Raw genomic sequence first — 12451 nt, 5'->3', positions numbered from 1 at the left:
AAATTTCATAATAAAAATATGAAAATGTTAAATAAAGATGAGCTTCCACCTCGGACTTGCCCAAAGCCCCCAACTGGCTTCACCCTAAGTCTGACTCTTCCAGCATATCAAGGAGGCAGGCGAGTCCCCAACTAGGTTGGCTTCCTCCTGGAGTGCACCTTCATGTTACATATGCCAGACCATTGTGCTTCTTTGTGCCTAGAGCAAGTGTAACTTACTTTCATTACACAATGTTACCTGATTAGAGTAGTAAATTATATGGTTTGCCTCTCCATAGGAAATGTATGCTTAATTACTTTACTATTGGTAATAAGGGGGAAGGTGAAATACGTTCAATAATTTCTATTATACTAAGATTCGTACCATTCTAAGTCAGTGCTTCTCATACGGACCTGTTATTTTTTTCAGCCAAATCTATTGAATTTTAAATGCACTGGATCATGGAAAATACAAATAACATCACAGAAATTATACTGTTGGGACTTTCCCAGAACAAGAAAGTTAAAAATCTGTGCTTTCTATTGTACTTGTTTTGTTTTATAGCTATTTGGATGGGGAATGTACTCATAATGATTTCTATCACTTGCAGCCAGCTAATTGACCAACCCATGTATTTCTTCCTTAATTACCTTGCTCTCTCAGACCTGTGCTATACTTCCACAGTGACCCCTAAACTAGTCACCGACTCGCTGAAAGAAAGGAACACCATTTCTTATACTGGCTTCATGGCTCAGCTTTCTGCTATGCACTTCTTCAGGGGCATCGAGATCTTCATCCTCACAGGGATGGCCTATGACCGCTATGTGGCCATCCGCAAGCTGCTGCACTATGCGGTCGTCATGAGCAGGCCCAGGTGTAATGCGGCTGTCACTGCATGCTGCTCAGGGGGATTTCTGCATTCCTTTGTCCAGTTCCTCTTCATTACCACCCTGCCTTTCTGTGGCCCCATTGAAATGAAGCACTACTTCTGTGATGTGTTCCCTTTGCTGGAACTGGCCTGCACAGACACACACAGAGCCGGAATCCTAGTGGTCACCAATTCAGGCATGATGGGATTGGTGGTGTTTGTGGTTGTGATGCTGTCTCACATGGTGAGTTTGTACACCATCAGGGCTTACCCTACAGAGAGTCACAGGAAAGCCCTTTCCACCTGCAGCTCCCACGTAATGGTGGTGGTTTTGTTCTTCGTGCCTGTCCTCTTCATTTACATCAGACCAGCAGCCCCTTCCCAGAGGACAAAGTGTTTGCTCTTTTCTACAGCATCATCATGTTCAACCCCCTGATCTACACTTTGTGGAACACAGAGATAAAGGATGCCATGAGGAAGATTTGCTGCCAGAAATCATTTTTGATTGGAAGACAGCTCATCTGCAAGTCACTCTACTCCCCATGGTGTACACTGCCCAAATGACATTTCCTCTATCTTAAGTTTATTAAAGCATGAACTTCCTTATAAAAACAAACATAGACATTAATTTCAGTTCATTAATGTTGTAATGTACTTCGAAATACAGTGGCACCTCAGGTCATGAACTCAATTTGGATTCTGAGGAAGATGGCTACAATCATGTTTGTTGCCTGAGGCGGAGTTCTCCAATGGAAGCAAAATGTTGCCAAATGCTTCTATTTGCAAACTGAGGTGTTCATGAGTCAAGGCACCAATGTAATTTGTTCTACTTTTGCTTCTGTTTCTGAAGTGCACCTTCCTCCAGGAATTTTAGCCATCATTTTCTTCTCTGAGTGCACTCATGTTGTTGTGTTTGATGTTAATATCCCTTTGGGCTTTTCCATCAAATGCTATCTGAACTCACCTTTGCAATATCTTTATACTTTTCTTCACAGTAAATCTCCAAAAATACATAAGCCACACTCATCCTGATTATGTCAGACCTAAAGGGTCCATTTGGGCTCAGTTTCCTTTCAGCATTCTCATAAAAGTATACAAAAACTCATTGTCATTTTTCCTACTCTATTCAAGATATTATATATTTATTCCAAAAATTTTAAAAGCAAAATGTGATTTCTTAAGGCATATACAAATAAACAGTAAAAACATTTTTATGTAAGTGATAAAGATTATGTGAAATTGGAAAAGGTTTTCTTAAACATTTTAGTGAGATTATTATAAAATGACAATTTTAATAATTATAGAAGTATTTCTATAAAATTCCGTTTATATAGTGAGGAAAATGTGGTATTGGTTACAGGTAAGATAACCATGTACTTTATTTTCTAATAAACTACAAACACTTCTATAAACAAGCCAATTGTGGGGTTTACTCTTTACAGTCTGCTTTGGGCATAATTAATATTACAGTCCTCTGCACTTTGCTATGGCAGAGCAGTACCCATTGAATATAAATACCACATTTTCTTCATCCATTCATCTGCTGTGGACATATAGGCTGCTTCCAAGATCTAGCTACTATGAATCGTGCTGCTATAGACATGGGTGTGTATGTATCACTGTGGTATGATGTCTTTAACTCCTTTGGGAAGATTCCTAGAAGGGGTGCCTGTGTTCTCTTGAATTGCCCCCACTGTTTTGTTTGTGAAGTGCTTATTTATTTTATAATACTAAATGATTCTTGAAACTATGTAATTATCATGCCCACTTCTCCTATCGGCCATTTGTTCTAGTAGTCATATTTCTTTTTTGTTGAAGAATGATAGTTAGAAACAAAGACACAGACTAGGGATATTATGGATATTCTTGCTGTCACTGGGTTGTCATTATTTTTTATGTTAATCAGCAGGAAGAACTGCTATAATTAACTTAACTATATACAGATGCTTACCTTTGTATGACGAAATACTTACATTTCTCTATCTCTCTACTTGTTCCTTCTTATGCATTAAATTAAAGATGAGCTCAATGTAAAATGTCTAGCTTTGAACACTAGGAATAAAATGGCCATCATTAAATATCATTGAAAATATAATAATTTCCTGAATCTAAACAGAGTCTAAAATATTATGTCTGTCACAAACCCACCAAAACCTGTATGTTTGTTCATTTTACAAAGTACCCTGTCCTTCTATTTACAAGAGCCAGACTGGTTGAGTATGATTTCACTGTTACACATATTCCTCTTGTTTCTGCTGGGAAACAGCTCCTTTTCTGCTTGAATATCTACATTATGCTCGGAAATATTATGAAGAGCTTATTGTTCAATATACCTGCCATCTTATGCTAATTGTATGTGAATTAATTAAGGTAAAATTAAGATATGTCGCATTCTCTTACAGTAAGAAAATGGTGGAATTGTACTTTAAATATAAGAGCTTTCATTGTATTCACAACTCAATAGGCAGGCAGATATTTTATGTACTATCAAAGAAACAAAGCACACATTTGGTTACATTTTCAAAAGTGTAAATAAGTATTGAAGCAAACAAATATAGACAAGTGATTAGAGTTTTAAAATAACCAATAAACATACTATGTTAATTTTGTTTACTACAGATTGTCAAAATTGAGTTACCAGATCCCATTCATTAAATTTATGTTAGGCTACCTTTTCTTTATAAGTGTTTTTGGACTTTGTTGTTCACATGTGTATGAAAATTTCACTACTTGCTAATGTACTACTTCAAAGAGGAGAGAACATAAAAGGAAAGTATGTGTTGTTGTTCTGTATGACCCTGAGATATTTCACATTGCATTGTGGATTCCTTGTTATATTCTAAATTATGTAATTCTGTCTTAATGGTTTAGAGGAAAATGAGGCTTAAAGAGGTGAACAAGCAATTCAAGAGTCTTAATTGGCCCATTTATTTTACCAACATACCTCTGAAACAGAGGCTCAGTTAATTGAAGGCTTTGCTGGTCTTCTCACAGAGACCCTGTTGCCTCGCAGAAACTCTCCCCATTTGTACCATGGCACTGTCTCCTCATGTGTGCTGCTTAAGCCCTACTCGGAAGGACCAGGATAATTGTCACAGATGAGGTCAGAAAACCAAGAAATGCATTTGAAGACATTTTTCAAAAACATTTTTACAATGTGACATTTTCAGTTTTAATTGTTGAGCAGTTTAAACAGAATTGCAGCACTGTGCTCTTTCTGTTCACAGTTTCCATCCATCTTAACTTTGAACAACTACTGATTTTACTTAGGAGTCCTTTTCTGCTAGCCTGAAAGTAAATTCTGTTATAATACTTTTCATGTTGATGGAGATTCCTAAAAAATTTGAGGTCTTCCACAATCTGAACCAACTATCCAGTGGCCTAGTTCTGATCTCAGGCATTTCTTCTATCAGATGAATTTTCCAACACATTTTTCTTTTCAGTTTTATAACACTAAAAACAAAAACAAAAGTTGATGTAATAATAGTGCTATTTTCTTGCCTACTCCAAGAAAAATAAAGTTTATCATGTCCTCTCACAGGGTCTTCACACTAATATGAGGGCTCCTTGACATTTTATTTTTTTTGCCACAAAAGGCATTATCTGAATGGTCGTTTTTCTGATCCTAATAAGACATGAGGAAGTAGAATGTTCCTATGTACTTTCCTGTGTCATAGACAGTGTTGTAGCCCTTCATATGCAACTGTGGACAACACAGTAATTGTTGTGCTATTACTATACCTTCATGTTGCAGAAGGTACTGGGAGCATGATGTTGCCCCTGTCTGAAGAGTCAGTAAGCAATTCCGCATTTGAAACTCAAGTTCTCAACCAAAACACTACAGTGGACCCTGAGTTATGACCTGACACATGAACAACTTGGGTTAGTTTTAACTTACTACCAAAGTCTTGAGTTACGACCCCAGTGCCAGCCTCTTGTGCTTCCAGATGGTCTCACATACAGATTTAACCCTTAAAGAGTTCTGGAAGGAACATTACACCATTCTTTCCTGTGTAAGGTTGAGAAATTCTTTGCCAATGTCTCTCTAAGGACACTGAGATCTGCCTGTGTACAGGAGAGAGACTTCAAAGGCTGTGTAGAGGAGCCTGAGTCTTCAATTGACCAACTTGAGTTAAAACCAGTTCCTGTGAATGAATTGAGTTCATAAGTCAAGTGTCCATTGTATATGGTGCTACAATTAAGCTTAGAGGTGTGATTAATTTATTTATGAACAGAGCTGTAAGGAACGGGCTACAGAACAGAAGAGGGGTTATTATCTTGGGCTTGGGAATGTAAGAAAACTGAGAATGCTATCAGTTACTAACAGAGTGTGAGGTGGAGTTGATAAGGAGAGCTGCTGTGGCCCCTCTAGATCTGTTAAAATATGCTGTAAGTACAAACTGGTGTTGCTTTGTAGCTATTCTTGGAACTGGGAGCTGATTCCCTGAATGGAGTCACATGCAACAGTGAGCTCTGTGGGGCCTCACTGCATGTGTGCCATACACTGTTTATGGCACACACTGCACACTGCAGTGGGAGAGCAAAAGGAGCTGCCCGGAGAACTGAGCAGTGGACACAGGACACAGGAACAAGAAAGCAGGAAAGGAAAGATGATAGAGAAGAATCCTGGAACAAGCCAAGAGGACAATACATTTTATGCAGACAGGGTCCTACATATATGTTTCCTACGGGGAAGTCACATATGCAAAGTTTATGATGTTTCCAGATTTCAGGGAGGAGCAGCATCTTCACTGAGCTATGCATAGACCCACGGGGATGTCTTTCAGTGTGTTTCTTTTACTTCCCATGATGAGGCACCAGAGTTTCTTGATGGCATTCTTTATCTTCATATTTCTTAGTGTGTAAATCAGAGGGTTGAGCATGGGGGCAATGATAGTATAAAACAGAGAGAACACCTTGTCTTCTGGAAAAGTAGTTGCTGGTCAAATATAAACAAATAGTAAAGGAGTGAAAAAGAGGACCACCACAGTGATGTGGAAACTACAGGTGGAGAGGGCTTTGCAGTGACTCTCAGCACAGTAGGACTTGAGAGTGTATAAGATCACCACATAAGATATCACCAAGACCACAAAAGTTACCAGTCCCATCAGGCCAGAATTGGCAATGACCAAAAATCCAATTTTGCTTGTATCCATGCAGGCCAGCTTCAGCAAAGGATACACATCGCAGAAGTAGTGGTCTATTTCATTGGGACTGCAGTAGGGTAAGAAGACGGCAAGGATGACCTGACCAAAGGTATGCAGGAATCCACCTGCACAGGAAGCTACAATCAGGAGATCACACAGGTGCTTCCTTATGATGACTGCATAGTGCAGCAGCCTGTGAATGGCCACAAAGTGGTCATAGGCCATCCCTGTGAGGATAAAGACCTTGATGCCCCCGAAGAAGTGCATGGTGAAGAGCTGGGTCATGTAGACACTGTAGGAAATGGACTTAGTCTCCAGCAGATCAGTGATTAGCTTGGGGGTCACCGTGGAGGTGTAGCAGAGGTCTGACAGGGTGAGGTACCTCAGGAAGAAATATATGGGGTGGGTAACTAGTGGGGTGCAGGCGATGAAAACCATGATAAGTAAGTTTCTGATCATGATTGCAACATAACAGAGTACAAACAGGAAAAAGCAGAGGACTTCTATTTCCTTTTTCTGAGAATGTCCTAAAAGAATAAATTTTTCAATATTATTCCTGTATTTCATGATCCAGAGCAGTTTGCAGCCACCTGAAATTAGAAGAATTATTCATTACTGTGAGATGTATTTAAATATGGTGGAGATGCTGTCCCGTGGCATGGAACAAATTATACAGATAAGATTCGAAGGTGGAAGAAAATTTTATTTTCACTTAGGAAGATTGAAGGGAGAGTTTTTTTTCATTTTCTTTAAAATATCAATTATTAGTATTTTTTGATCCCTGAAATGAAGACTAGCATTGAAGAATTTGTGTGTGTGTGAGCGTGTGCGTGTGTGTGTGTGTGTGTGTGTGTGTGTGTAGCCATTCTATGAGCTTTAGTTAGCAAACATAACTGAATATTGTGCTCAATAGAACTAAAGAATTTACACTTTGGTTTGGAAAAATCAGATCTTTTGTTCTGTTTATAATTTTAAAATACACAAAAATTAAATGTTAATAGTGAAGATACGTAAAATACAAATATATGAACCTTAATATGTAGATAGTACAAGTTCCCACCATGTAACTTATGTGGAAATGTTATATGTAGAAATCATAAAATGCATTTGGAATCATGAAATTTCTATTGAGCTCAATTTACAAATTCATTCAAATTGGTATGTGTACTTGATTTACAATCAATGCATTATGTGTCACAGCCAACCAAAGATATAAGAAGAAAAGAATGTTAAATCCATTTATCAAAGCATTATCATCTCAGAGGTGAAAAATATTTATTTATTTATTTATTTATTTATTTATTTATTTGACATTTAGTTGGATAATAATAATTGATTTCTTTTAGATTTACTCTAGCCCAATGCATTACCTACTTGAATAAATTAACTTCTTATAAATTGATGAAAATGAATTATCCATTTTTTCCTAATTAAGCATTGGGAAAATGCACATTATTTTCCATTTCCACAGTATTATTTTAGTGTTGGGGCTGACTTTTCTCATGTTTACCTCCATTATTTTCACACCCCCCTTTGTCACAGTGATAAAGTAATGTCACACTAAGTGAACTAACATCCTTGTGATAATAATTGTTAACCCTTAGGAACCATAAAGACCTTTTCATGGTTTGATCAGTAGAATGAGGAAGAACTATTGAGAAACAAGCTTCTGATCACTTGATTAAATCCCACCAGAAGTTCTTTATTCCAAATATATAACACACTGAAGCTTGGTACTAAACTATTTTATACCCACTACTTCTAATATTGGCATTGATATATTTAAACTTTATTTTTAGTATTATTTTTATTAGTACATGTTTGCACTACTGAATGATTGCAATTATCTTGGGGAGTTGGTACATGCTCATGTCTTAATTCCTTTCTCATTTTTATTTATCATCCCCTTCCCCTCTCTTCCCTCTCTGCTCTTTCCAACTCTTGGTCCCTTTCCCATTTGCAAAGGCTAAATTTTCATCATTTTCCCCTTTTGATTATTTTTTGAAATCCCTTTTCCCTCTCCTCTCTCCCCCTTGCTCAATCCTATTCCTCTATCAATTTGAAAATCATCTCCTTACTTCCCATTTATTTACCTTCTATTTTGCTTTATGCATATTACACAGTTTTTCATATGAAACAATGCAACATTTCATTTTGTGTATCTGACTTATTTCACTTAATGTCAACTTTCATTCCTTTACCTATGAGTGCTCAAGTTTGTCTTTATAGCAGAGCCACGCTCTACTGTGTATAAAGTTTTTTATACCTAACATTTTCCCTTTAGTCTATTAGCCATTTAAATTTATGTACATAAACATAAAAATCCATCTTTTCAGAATTGAAATTAATTACTATGAAATTACCTTCTGCCATTTATTATACCAAACAACAAAGAAGAGGTATTCATAGTGTTCAAATAAGCCATTTAATTTAATCAAACCCATTTAATTCAATCCAATGCTTCACTCTTTGAGATTCTTATCAAGGAATAGATCAAATCATGCTTTAAAGACACAATGTTAAGAGCCTCTTTTCAGACTGAAAGTGGAAAATTAATAGAAAATTTTAAAAATTATCAGAAGAGTATTTTAAAGTAGACTATTTTCTGTTATTTCAGATAAAACACATTATTTAAATAGAATAATCATAAAAGTTAACCAAATCCTGTTTATTAGAAGGAGAGGGCATTTGAAATGAACCTACTGTTTATTTTTAAAATTTTATGCAAAGCCCATGTGGTGCATGGTTCAATAACTATAATCCATGCTCCTGAATCACTTGAAAGCATTGGCTCCCCTATTTTCAAGGTGTCTCCAGAAATCTAAGAAGCATGACTCCTTCATGTCGGTAAGACCCATTTTGTATTTTCACATTTTTAAATGTATCACAATGTTAGTTTATCACTAGATACCCTTTACAATATTGAGCTATTTGGGCTACAATTACAAACTTAATCTCTTCCATCTCTCTGTACTCCTGCCTCACTGAGCAGTGGTAAAATACGCCACACCCCTTTTGAAGATTTCAATGTTTCCTTAAGTATAAATAACTGCTGAGTGTGAAATAGATCATTAAGAACTTCCTCTGCATCTGATCTAATGACATACAAAACAGTGGGTCAACAGCTGGGGCTGAGGGATGGTCACCTTTCTTACAAAGACATCTAAGAAAGTTACAACTACATCTAAGAAAGTTACAACTACACACGGAGGTTGATTCCTTATTTATCACTGACACTAAAGTCTTCTAATACTAAAACCACACCAAAGCGACTTTCCTCCCAGTCTCCTTCACGGCATGCTACGTTAAACTCCCTAAGCATTTTTGTCTTTATGCCATCCAAGTTCTCAGAAATCACAGTGCTTACAGTTCAAACTTTAGTGTCTCTCACCAGCTTACCTTAACACTCAGCATTACAGCAGCTAGACATTTTGCCATTCGTAACTGAGACTTATTTAAAATTCTACCAGAACTCCTACAGTTTTCAAATACAGGTTTCACTGACAACTACATTCCACAATATAGTACATAATCCAAACTTCTACACCTTTTGATTCTTATAACTACCTATTTTTATTTATGTTGCTTATTTATTTTGTTGATTATTACATGCTGTAGTCCAATTCTCTAAGGAAATTGTAACTTGGTGAGTGTGAGGATCGCAGCCTTAATTTTTCCTTTTCTTGGACATAAGGGGGGGGGAACCCACAAAACAAAATGGTGTGACCAATTTTTGTGTTGAATCTTGGGTGTTTGATTTTTGAACAAATGATGCAGAATTTCTTTATATCATATTTTTGTTTGCCGAGTAAGGAAAATAAAAGTTATCTCCTGTTGATTTGTATAGTCTAATTAATTTATTAATCATTGAATTCTCTGTAGGAAGTATTGTGCTTGGTGGGTAAAAGAGGAAAATCACTGAGGCTTTACTGAAATTTCTATTTAGTAAGATGGGCTGGGGATTTAGCTCAGTGGTTCCGGGGCCTGCCTCGCAAGCACAAGGTCCTGAGTTCGATCCCTGGTACCGAAAAAAAAATTAGGCAGTAAGATAATAATCTGGTTCTCTCACAGTAGGATTGTAAATAACTAATTCAGTCAAAAATTGTGAATTCAATAAATTAATATATACATTAATATTTAATCAATTAGATAGCATCTGACAGCATCATACTTTAAAATATTAATTCCCTTCCATTCTTTATTTTACTGCACTGTAGTTTAATATTTTAATTATTACATGCATTCTCCTAACTAATGAATTAATTTAGTTTCAATATTTGAAAACAATGAAATGGAAGTCAGTTTCAATATATAATGTTATTGTCTTAATCTTTTGCCATATTAAGGAACTTTAAAAACACAGGATAATTATAGTCAAATGATAGAGATACTGAGGTCATAGTTTAGAATAGTCATCCTAATTTCTACCAATGTCCTGTGTATTGGCAGTAGAGTGACCGCATGAAACCCACAATTCATACTTGCACCATTTCTTAGTAAAAATTTCCCTAAAATCATAGTGGGCTCCTCTCTGGGTGATCCCCCAAATGTGTTTTTCCTTATTCTTCAGTCTTTGACCTACCCTGGAGGAATATTCTGATAGTCTTCACTGATTTCTTATTTTAACAGAAAGCCCAAGTTTTGCTGAATTGCAAGAGAAAAAAACAACATTTAAATATAAAAATAAGAAACACAAATCAAATCCACTTTTCACACACTGTAATTTCCTGAGTTTTCCTTGTCAGGTTTTCTTGATATCTTTCATGGAAATACAGATCACAAATTTCATTTTTATATCTCCCTATCTCAAAGTCATGAAAAAACATTATCACTGTTTGAACTGACTTAGCAGTTTTCAAGGATAAATGATCACATGTAGATTGTTTAAAAAATGTGAAGAAATGGTCTTCTTTATTAAGTTAATGGAATAATAGTTTTAATAATTATTTGTTGTAAATTTATTGTATGTGAAGTTTTCAATAAATAGAAAATTTGCAAATATTCATTAAATTTATATTTTAATAAGAGATTTAAAAATTATAATTCTTATTGCTCTTCAGATAATGATTAACTGCTGGTTGCTTAAATGAAATTTAACCTGTGTCCAATTCACTGGGTGGTTGGTTTAAACCTAAGATACAGGCAATGCTCCATGTCTGTCATAACTCAGAATTAACCAATACATTTAGTGAATATATAAATACATCTCCCCATGTATTCTGCAGAATTCTGAGGTTAGTACTTATCTACTTTCAAAGGGAAAGCTGTCTAATTGTTTTTAGAAGAAATTTGAGTCCTTTCCCAGTTGTATCCTAATATTCAAGAGAAGAAGAAGCTGGTATTTTCATCATTTATATTGGCAACTCTTTTTGCCCCTCCTTAAAGAGGAACTCAAGGGAAAATGAAGACCAAGAAAATTCATGGTTCCTAATGATTTCCAAATGGCATTTCCTGGGAAACATTGTACATGCAGAAATGTGATGTGGTATCTCTGTGAATATTGGAATTTGCCTTGGAATAATTTGACCAAAGTAGAGCAGAACACATTTAATGTTGTTCAAAGGTCTAAAAATAGGTACATCACACAAGTCATCTTTTTCACTGTGCACACATGGAGACTTACATGACACCATCTGGCATTTTTCTAGGAGAATATTTATGGATGACCTGGAAAGAAAGGACCTAATGCACACAACTCCAAAGAGAAGAAGAAAAACAGAAAATGCTGAGTCACAAATAGATGGGAAATATATATTTCCTAATTGAATAAAACTTTAAAAATATTAAAAAGGCAATACTCCAGTTTACATATGGAGATACATTTCAGACAAAATTTGTGGTAAGTACCATGGATCCAAATAAGACTGAGGAAGGAATACAGCTAGCTTTAGAGAAACAACACCAAGACTCTAGAGAAAAAAATACCTGCAGAGCTTGACAGGTGATCCTAGAACCAAAGAAAGTCATGGCAGACAGGTGAGAAGAGCTCAAGTGCTTCCCCTTCCACAGGCCTGTAGCCCTCTCCTACCAGCTGAAAACACAGAGGCCATGTGCTTCTCATCCTCCCTCCCACGTGGATGGACATACTATGAAACATTCCTGGGGACATAAAAATCTCCCTGAGTCCCCAGCTCCCACCTTCCAGCTCCCTGCCTCTCCCTGATAACTAATATCAGGAAAAAAACTAAAGGATTTGAGGTTTCTGAGAGATGGAAGCCTATGAAAGAAGGGACAAGAAAGGGATTGGGGCTTTGTTATGGGAGAGAGGAGGGAGAAAAGTAAATCTGTGGGCTTCTTTTCAGTTTGACTCCATAGGCTTCACCAGGTCCCATGGAAAAGGTCAGTTATCACCTGAATGACCACTGAGTCTGCATAGCTTAAGACACTCAGACACCCAAAAAGGGGAGCTATGGCTTCAGACTGAGCTTATACCCTTCACGTTTGTTTGGGGTATTTT

At 36.4% G+C, this 12451-nt stretch overlaps 1 protein-coding gene and 1 pseudogene across 1 annotated transcript; one reads left to right on the top strand and one right to left on the bottom strand.

Annotated features, from left to right (window-relative positions):
- Window positions 1–440: 440 nt before the first annotated feature.
- Window positions 441–1411, top strand: LOC101717607 (olfactory receptor 4P4). The gene is given in 2 exon segments (XM_004841184.3): window positions 441–1221; window positions 1224–1411. Coding segments are annotated over 2 exon segments (969 nt in total).
- A 4184-nt stretch (window positions 1412–5595) lies between these two features.
- LOC147822062 (olfactory receptor 4P4-like) lies at window positions 5596–6561 on the bottom strand (annotated as a pseudogene).
- Window positions 6562–12451: the final 5890 nt, after the last annotated feature.

This window comes from Heterocephalus glaber, unplaced genomic scaffold, assembly GCF_053883595.1.
Source record: "Heterocephalus glaber isolate CG9 unplaced genomic scaffold, H.glaber_assembly_v1.0 deba00001673, whole genome shotgun sequence".
NCBI lineage: Eukaryota > Metazoa > Chordata > Mammalia > Rodentia > Bathyergidae > Heterocephalus > Heterocephalus glaber.
The sequence above is the reverse complement of the archived record's forward strand: the minus strand, read 5'-3'. Positions and strand labels throughout refer to the sequence as shown.